General features: G+C 41.9%; 1 protein-coding gene across 2 annotated transcripts in view; it reads right to left on the minus strand.

Moving 5' to 3' along the window:
• Positions 1-9,370, minus strand: part of SNX13 (sorting nexin 13) — a 67,046-nt gene extending 57,676 nt beyond the window's left edge. Inside the window, exon 1 of one of the 2 annotated variants that reach the window (XM_027684649.1) lies at positions 9,097-9,370. In XM_027684649.1, coding sequence (XP_027540450.1) covers positions 9,097-9,108 — 12 coding nt within the window. In that variant the 5' untranslated portion in view covers positions 9,109-9,370. The remainder of the gene's footprint in view (positions 1-9,096) is intronic. The other variant, XM_027684648.1, reaches the window with a different exon arrangement.
• Positions 9,371-10,234: the final 864 nt, after the last annotated feature.

The following is a 10,234-nucleotide window of genomic DNA, read 5'->3' on the forward strand; positions in this document are numbered from 1 at the left end:
TAAGAGTGGGGGGAGTGTTTAAACATTATTGTCTTTTTCCAATGGGATAAGTGTAATGGGAATATAACAAAAAGAAACCAAATCTTCCCCCCTCATGTATTTAATATCCTCCTTTCCTAATCCCTCTTCCAGTTCTTATTGTTTGTGTGCTTTACCCACTCACTTCCAAGAGATATTTGGCTCACCATCCCTTTTGGGAAGGCATACTTGCTTTGTGCATGTCCTTCATGGTCCCCTGTGCACTTCTGCCTTTTCCTGAATACTGTTACTGAGAAAACCATTGTCTGCTGCCTGCGCAACCCTGAGAAACTTCACAAGTTTTATCAAGTGATTTGTTACAGAACGCTGCTCACAGGCACCGCAGTGTGTAGCTCAGAAGCAAACAGTGTAAGTAGGGTGAAGCCTCCTACAATTTCTTCCAATAATCTGTTCCATAACCTCTGTCCATCTGGCCTTTCTATGGAAGCAAAAAGCCTGTTGAGTATCCTAGATGAATCTTTTAGCCTCAAGTAGTCTTCTCCTCTCTCACAAAAAATCTGGGCCCAGAATCACCATATCAACTGGATATCTCTCAGGTGCATATACTACCTCTCCCACTAAGACACTGAAGAAGGAAAGAAAGCATGAATATCTACAAATAATGTTTAGGTAGAGGGACACTTCTATGAACTCGCTGGAACACTTCATTCTCAAACATCAGGGCATGGAATATTCCAAGATACTTCAATGAATTTGAAGTGGGAGGGGGAAAGGAAACCACAGAAATGGTGCATCAACATTTGCCACTTCAAGATTATAGACTGAAACTAATTATAGATAAAACTAATTGAGTCATTTGAGTATCCAGCTCTCAGGGTAAGTTTACAGAAGATATCTAAAAACTTGAATCAATGCCACTTGGTCAAGAACAAAAAAAGAAACCTCACCGAAGTGGAGCTACCAAACCTTACTAATAACTTCTTCTGGAGTCAGAGATACATTCAGAAGTCACAGAAGGAATGACGACATTCCTTGTTTTCAAAAGGACAGGAATTATTTTGGATATTGATTCCCTTTAGATCTACACAGAAGGAAATGCAGAATAGCACTACGCACTTCTCTAGCACTGGACCGTGCAGCTGTTGATTTGGCACCTTCTCCCTTGTTCCCACCCTCATATCTCTCCAGAAGGTTGGTTCACCAAGGCAAAAGAATGCAGTTGCTGTTTAGCTGCTAGACCTGATATAAGAAGAGTCAGACCAGCTTGTGCCTGGTGGGAGGGAGAAACCCTCTTTAGCAGCAGCCCAAACCAGATCCAGTCATGTCAAACATGAAGTGGCACTCCTAGCATCTCAAAATCCTTTATGCATGGAGGATATCTAAAGAATGACCATCCCAGTCACTGCAGCAGGAGAACAAAGATAAATATACAAGGAAAAAAATAAAGAGGAAGGAAATACACAAGGACAACAAGTAATAAACCAAAGAACCATATAGACAGCAAGGTGGAAGTATTCATAGACTAACCCAGGTATACTATTCCAAAAAGCAACAATGCAATTATTATGATCACTGGAAAACAAAAAAATGTTTTGCACAATGCATCAAAAATTAGAGAATAATAGAAATAGGAGTTATGGGCAATGCTCTAGAAACCTAAAGAGAAAAATTAAGAATGCAAGTATCATGTTATATTGAGATTATTAAAATAGAAAAATTATTTAAAATAGAAAACAAAAAAGGTATGAGTAAAATAAAGCACAATTAAAAGTAACAATAACGGGCAGTGGCAGACCATCATTACTTGGAAAATTCAATAAAGGAAAATAACCAATAAAGTAATGGAAGAACTTAGAAACATTTCTAGATATATTGTTTGCTGTTGGTCTCACTCTTGCTAATTCATAATATTCTCAAGAATTTTTTAAGCAGTTGTAGTAGTACAACTGTCAACTGAAAGACAGAAGACCAATACCATTTAAAGTCCAGACCTTAAAACCAACACGAAGAAATAAATATAAAGCTTACTTCAAAGTTTTAGGTACACATGCAAATCAAATTAATGCAAGCATGAAGCACTAGTGTAGTGTAGTAAAGAAATACCTTCTTACCAAAAAATGAAAATTATATGCAGAAAAAACAATTTGTTTTCCATAAGAATTTTTAAATTTTATAAACAAACCATATTAATTACTATTTCATTATATGTACTATCAGATTAAATCTGTAATTCAGACATTAAATCAGAAGATTTAAAATTTTCATAGTATATCATTTTACTTTACAAAGTTGATGACATTTCAGTTTGTTAACATTGTGATCAGAAATACTAATTTGAGTATATAAAATATAAAAAACTATGTTTCTTCCAAGTATGTTAGAAGAGGTTAGCTACCTCAATCAAATATACTCTTCAATAAAAATTAAGATGCCTATCAATAAGAAATATGCCAAGATATACTGAGGGAAGGGAACCACTCACATAGCTTTTTAGAAAAAAAAGAAAAAATTAAAAATAAGTCACACATCAAAATACAGACATGATTTTCAAGCACAAATAGTTCCTTCAGTGGATAAAGAACAGATATCATTATTACTGATCCTATTATTTTCAAAGTATCATAAAAAATATTTTTATACAGAAATAAAAACATATGCTTCAAAAAAGTAAGCTGATACAATGTTATCAAACATTACAAAGTTGGGGAAACTGAAAATAAACAAAGTTTCGAGCTATAAAGGACATGGAGTGCAAAGGTTTAAGTTGGCCTCACATAGGAGGAAGGACTGAAGACTCAGAGACTGCAGCAGCAGCTCAGCAACGAGCAAGGCCGCCTCATCTCTCCAAATCAAACAAGATCATCTTGACAGTCAGCAAGGCTTTAAAGCAATCACTCTTCCTACAGTTACACTGGTTGCATACTTGTTTCCCAAAACATGTACGCCACCAGATTTTCAACTCACCCCTGCAGCCTGAAATGCCAAATGCTGAATAGAGGGTGACTGGGAACATCACACGTTTGTTCCTCATTGCCTTCAGTACCAATTAAGAGGTATGAGAGAAATTATCCCAAGTCTGAGGCACTGTTTCATAATCAGTGGAACTGCTGAGGCGAGAATTTCAAGATTCTAGAGTATTTTCTACTTGGCCTTGTCTAACAGCACTGACTGGAAGAGTGGAAATGCAGAGCATCCTACAGGACATGTAGCAATTCAAACTTCCTGCTCAAGTTCATTCCCTTACATCACAAGAGACAGCCTAACCTGCACTGCTTTAGAGGCACCAGCAGAAGCGTTGAGTACAGCCATTTCTTAGAATTGCAAAAATATAAAGAAGAACAGGAATATGTGATCTTAAAATAGTGACATTTATGAAATAATAGCATTCTGACACAGACAGATTTGATTAAAATAGAACTGGGATCATTCCGTTCCTTGAAGAAGCATGGGATTAGGGGAAGAAAGGCAGAGGAACAGACATAAAAAATAAAAATAACACTGTAACAAATGCACAACTGCATTTAGGCAGTTAATACTCTTCAAAGTACATTCCCAAACTCATCAACATTCTTGGAGAGAAAATGTGCAAGGCTCATCCTCCTACCCAAAACTCCAACTACAACAGGATACTGAATTAAGCATTTTAGACATCAGTGGTACCTGAGAACTTTTAACTAGGCCACATTAGCCCTCACGGGAATAAACACAGTGCTGTTTTTAACTGTGAAATAAAAAATAATTAAAAAAAACCCCAAATCACAGTTCTTGAAATGTAATATTTCTGGTTCTCAAAAGTTCTTCCAAGTGAAGTTTCAGAAAGGATACCATGCAGCCATTTGAGGCATGAAGGGATTTAATGGAAAGCAAGCCCGAAGAGACGAGTTTATCTCCTCCTGCTGGCAACTAGTGGACTGACAAACTGGTGGGGCTCAAACAAATTAGCCTTGTGCTCACACTCTGAGCAAATATGCAAAACAGCAGGACTGAACAAATATCAGTGTCACTGGTAAAATAGTTTCAAAAAAAGTGCTGTACTAACTGCTGTGGTCCAACTCTGTATTCTAACCTTGGAAATCTCTGATTTTTCATAGAATCCCATTTGAACAAAGCTAGTTACAAATCCGTAGGACTTCTTAAATGTTTGTAAAATGCCAATTAAAACACAGCAATAAATTTGACTCATACTTTTTTAACTGCATAACTGAGATCATGTCCCCTTCGACATAGAAAACAACATAACTTCTTCAGAAAACCATCTCAGCTCTCTGACAATTTTACACAACTGCTGCTTCAGAATAACTGTAATCTTTAACAGGTATTCCCAAACTCTGACAGGGTAGGAACTGATCTCTTGTCCAAAACAAATGGCAGTTATAAAAGGAGTCCCCCTAGCTGAACATACCTATCAACTATGCTTACTCACATTAAAAATAAACACCCATTTCACCTCATACCTGTAAATCACAATTATGCATTTATCATTTTAAGGCATGATACTATAGAAATTATGTAAACAAGGTTGGGGTGCTCTTGCTAAAGCTTGATGTTTACTTCATGAAATAATGCCTCAGGTTTTTAATTCAGAAATCAGACATTACTTTGGCAGGAGGAGAAGAACAAGCAGTTGGGCCCAAGATCACAATGACTTTTGCTTCTTGAAGCTTCTTTCTCGTGTAACTGCAAGTAACAATTGCAATTGATTTTTCTATCATTTCAGCCTTGGTATTCTCAGCCAAGCAACGGGGAAAAGTGCTAATGGGAGTTCTAAATATTAATTCTTTAAGTGGTGCAAATAACTTAGATACAACCCCAATGGTTTCTTGTTTCTAATAATAGCAATTCTCTCAATGCTAGTTCAAAGGAAAACATGCTTTGTCATCTTTGTAAGGGTGGGGAGAAAAGGACAAACATATTTAAAACAGAGATAATTCCCTAGAGTGCAACCAGACTGAGGAAATCATCGTGGAGCTCCTTCAGCTATCTAACCAGACAAGCTATTAGTATTTTTATTGAAGTAAGGAACTTCACACTATTCTTCTTCCACACAGCTTTGGGGAATGGTCCAGACTGATATTTTAGAGTTATTGCAGAACTCTGCATTCAGTCTAGCAGTTTAGGCCCAACTGTACACTCTAAGAATAGTCCTGAGTGTTTAGACACTATCTTTTACTAGTAGCCAGCAAAATATTTAAAAGCAAGTACTTGGAACATACAACAACCATTCTTTTCAGAAGATTAATTTTCTTAATTTTACCAGTCCTCACATAATTTTAACTGACACTTCATAAAATATGGAGGTATTAAAAGAACTGCCATAGCAACAATTAGGGACACAATGCAGACCTCAATTACAAAATATACTGAAGGAGAAAGAGGATTTTTACTCCCAAAGGCCTGCAACTAATGCTCCCACTAGATCTCATCTAGCAAAACACTTTCACTTAAGAAAGCCCCAGCATACAAGTTTCACAAAAGGATAGAAAACTAATTTCTTTGGATGCACCGATAAATCTCTACACATTTGAAGCTGTCTACCAGCAGAATATAGTTCAGATACATGAAGCATCCAAGCAACTTGCCACTGCCATGTATCAAGAAAAAGAGAAAGATAAAAATGCTACAGTACATCACGCAGTTAACTGTGTTCTACAACTGTGTTCTGCGTCTTTCAGAGCTGGACTAACATACATTACAATGTGCTACTGTTGCAGGAAGGCTAATTCACTATTATTCTACAGCAAGTTAAAACAAGCTGCTCAGTCAACCTCTATTCTTAAAAATCAGGCTAATTTACTCAGTTTTGCTCAAAAGCAGTTCTCAACGGCTGGTATCACAGTCTAACAAAAAAGGTTTGTTAAAGATCTCTTAAAAAGTAGATTGTTTAATGGAAAGGAAATACTGCATGTAGTTAGTGAATTATCTTGACAGATGGCAATAACAAAAAATACCAACACGTCAGAGCTCATTTTGTATGGCTCACTTTTAGTTGTGGATATGAAAAAGTTTTCCTACTTCATCAAATTTCAAAAATCTTTCCAACCATCACTGGTACTGCAACAAGGTACCCTTGCTAAGCTGAGAATTAAGTTGTCAAAAATTTAGCTGCTGATAAATTCTGAAGGAAGTCCTCACTAAGCATCTCAAAGCAGTTTAATGAGTAAATGGAGAAAAAAAAAAGGAAGAAAAAATCTACTCCTCACTTTAGATAAAGTGCCTTCTTCAGAGGTAGCATGGGCTGCAAATGTAGACAGCATCGGCCATCAATTTGAGAGACATTATAAAACTTCTTGTAAATTAAGTCAAAATCCTTTTGAATATTTGTTCCCATCAGAATTTAAGACACTATTGACCACCAAGAGCCAAACTTGTAAAACACCAGCTGCATCACTGTAGTCAGGGTAGTACAAGAGGCGAGCAGGACAAAGATGATTGTCCGAAAACACAAGAGACAGATCATTGCAACTTGTATCCATCATGTATCCATCATGGTCTCGTCAGACTAGAAAGTGCTGAGACAGTAAATCACATGGAAACAGGCCACACTGGGTCTTGAAAAGCAAAGGAGACATCTGACGAACAAGAAAAGGGGAACAAGTGAAAAGACACAGAAAGGTCAACACAGCAGACTAGGGAAATGCTCACTTGCAGCAGGACTTGGAATGCATGCAGATAGAATGTATTCAACATGATTGCAGAAATAAGCTTTGGTGGCCAAAATAATGAAAAATTGGGAAATGGTATTTGCTAAGTAGGCAAATAAGTGTATGTGCTTGGCATCCAATGACATGATTTCTGAATGCAACTAAAACAAGACGGGTAGTAAGGGCCAAATAAAAAACACAGTATTTTTTTTCCTGACAGGAAGTGCGATCTTCCCCTGAAATTACTGATTACAAAGTCCTAACTCTAACTGCATCCACACAAAACTGAAATGAATCTGCTAGGGTCTGCACACATGGATGCAGTCAAAGGATGTAGGAAACTGACCTTGACAAACTCTAAGTAATATTTTAACTTCATGATAATAATACATGTAGAAACTGATTGTGCCTTTCCTTCATGCTTAAATATATTCAAGAAAAAATACTGTCTACATTCTTAAGTTATAAAACTTATGGATATAAATTTTTAATGGCTAAAAAAAAAAAAAAAGTGATCTTGGTCATTCTAGACAGTAGTAAACTAGAAAAGGCCACAAAAATCCAGCACCAAAAACAAGTGCACTGTTTGCTTCTAATCAGTCCACCATACATTCCATTTCAGTTTCACATATAAAGAAAAAAAAAAAAGGAGAAGAGGAGAAATACATGTATCAGTAGACTTGAAACAATCTGCATCTTTGTCCAAAATCTGCTCATGTTTCATGTTTTAGCTACCAAGTTGCCATTGGAACATCCAAAAAAGTGTGCTGAAAAAGGACTCCTCCAGTTCACATTAGGCGAGTACTCCTGACAGGCAAGAGCTGCCTGATTACCTGAAGAACTCCCTACAACTGCTTTTCAAGCAGGCAAAGCCTGCAGTTTTGCTTAAAATTTAAAATCATGTCCTTGGCAGAGACAAGCCTGGAATACTTTACCCTGAAGCATTTTGTCTACAAATAATTCATATAAAGGAACTAGAAAGACATCAGAATCCTGTCCTTCTGACATCAAGGCTAAGTATTATAACTCGTCATCACACATGTAATTACTAGGTTTTACCTCAAAAAGCCAATGGATCAAGTGTCATCCACACTGCTACCCACACTATATCAGCATTATTAGAAAAAAAAAAATTCAGTTCCCAGACAATAAAGTGTCTTGGATAGGCACACAGAGCCATCATCAAAAGGAACAAACAGTCCAGTATGAGGCACTGACCCAGAACGTTCTATGCCACCCTTAAAATAATCTAAATTACTATGGTTAATGCTTACGCATCACACTCACCAACTCTCTTTAATGGAGATTATTAATCTTGACCACCCACCAAATACCCTCAAAGCAAAAATAGGTCATGTATTTTTACAGGTTTAACTCACTCCACAAATTTTACCCTCCTGGGGAAATCTGAGAGCTCATGGCTCTACAGAACCACTTTCATAATGCCCTAAAACTTTTAACTGATGCAAATTGAAAGGTAGAGGTTACTTTTTACTGTCATTCAGGAAAGCAAAGCTAAATTTTTCAGGTGTCAGAAAGCCTTTCACCCTGAAAGACTTAAGACAATTCATTTTTGGATGAATAACCTTCACTGTAGGATAAAATGGCAAATTATAAAACACGGGTAATGCAATCATCATGTTGGAGAAGTACTTGCACTCTAGACACCTTGCTGACACAATAAAAATAGAAAATCGATTGGTCTTTGTAGAGAAAACAGAAAACGGGGTAAAGTCTCATCCCTAGCAACTAGAAAGCACTGGCAGATAGTACTGCCAGGTTCCCTCCTTTAGAGTGCCTTTGGACACAGCAGACATTTCTAGCCCACGCTGATCCTCAAATACCTGCTTGCCTCACAGCTGAGCTGCCCGGCTGCTTCGGGACGGAAACCCCCCACCGGGGAGCGGCGAGCCGGGGTAGCCAACTTCTAATGATTACCTACTGCCACGGATTCCTGCAAGCACAGCCGAGCCGCCTGGCTTAAGCCCTCCAAGCAGAAAGCAAACACGGAGCCTTCACGAAGCCTCCACGGAGGAGGCCAGAGGGGCTGAAGCCGGAGCGGGCGCGCGGGGCCCGGGCGGGGGCACCTCCCGGCGCGGCCCGGAGCCCAGGCGGGTTCCCCCTCTCCAGGTGCGCTCTGCTCCTCCAGCCACGGCCCCGCCGCGGGGGATCGCGGGGAGGACGGGCCGGGCCCAGCTGCCGCACGGAGCGGGCACGATGCACCGCACTCGGCCGCGGCGCTGGAGAGCCCCGCTCCCATCTCGCCCTGCCGAGAGAGGAGGCAGGGTGATAAGAGGGGCCCGGCGCTGCCCTGGGCGAGCCGGCCAGCGCCTCTGCCCTCCGCGGCCAAGGGGGAGGCTGCCCGCCACCCAGGCAGCTCGAAGGCCCCGGCGGGCGGCAGAGCCGCGACATCGAGCGCTACCCGCCCGGGTGGGCGCAGCCCCGCTCCCCGCACTCCCGCCGGCAGTGCTCTTACCTCTGTTAACATTATTACCCCGCTGCGCTGCGGCGGCGCCTCGGCGGCTCTAGCCCCGCAGCATGGTGAAGCCTGGCGGCCGCGCGAAAACCTACCCCGCACCCCGCGGGGAGGCGAGGCGAGGCGAGCGCCGCCAGCCCCCGCCGCCGCCCCGCTCAGCGCCCGCCCGCCGCCGCCCCCGGCACCGCCGCCGCCCTCGCAGCCCGGTCCGGAGCGGCCGCCATCTTGGGACGGCTACGTGCGCCGCTGCGCCCCGCCCGCCTTGCGGGGCCGCCCCTGCCGGGGCCGGGCTCCGCTCCCTGCCGGGCCGAGGGAACCCACCGGCGCAGCCGATCGGCGCCAGGGTCCGGCCGCAGGGCACAGAGCTCGAAACGCTATCGTCGAAGGCGCTCTGCTGCATGTTGGGGTTTTTTTTCCCCTGCCTCCCTTGGTGCGACCTGTCTCAGAGCTCTTCGGTACCAGGCAGCTGTTCTGCGGGCGCTAACCGAAATATTTTCTTAAATTTCTGACCAAGCAGCATGCCTCTCATCCACCAGTGACGTATACAGCATTGCGCGTCGTTCCCTGCTCGAGACGTTAAGAAAGAGCACATGTCCTACCTGGAGCACATGTCCCTTGAGGAGCGGCCGAGGGGGCTGGGGTTGTTTTAGCCCAGAGAAAAGGAGGCTCAGGGGAGACCTTATCCCTCCCTAAAACCACCTAAAAGGAGGTTGTATCCAGGTGTAGGTCAGCCTCTTCCCCCAGGTAACTAGTGATAGGACAAGAGGACATAGTTCTTAAGCGCCATGGGAGTTTTAGGTTGGACATAGGAAGAATTTCTTCACAGAAAGTGTGGGTAGACATTGGAATGGGCTGCCCAGGGAGGTGGTGGAGTCACTGTCCCTGGAGGTATTCAAGGAAAGACTGGAAGTGGCACTTAGTGCCATGGTCTAATTGACATGATGGTGTTCGGTCATAGGTTGGACTCCATGATCTCTGAGGTTTTTTCCAACCTAATTGATCCTGTGACTCTGTGAAGGAGACTTCTGTAAGTAGTGCTGTTAAGTAGTGGCATATAGAACCACATCTCCTCAGAACCAGAGCCATGCCTGCCCCAGCCCAGTGAGCCCAGCTCCCTAGGCAACGTGCCCCCACAGCT

Source organism: Neopelma chrysocephalum, unplaced genomic scaffold (assembly GCF_003984885.1).
Source record: "Neopelma chrysocephalum unplaced genomic scaffold, ASM398488v2 Primary Assembly neopelma1_67, whole genome shotgun sequence".
NCBI classification, from domain to species: domain Eukaryota; kingdom Metazoa; phylum Chordata; class Aves; order Passeriformes; family Pipridae; genus Neopelma; species Neopelma chrysocephalum.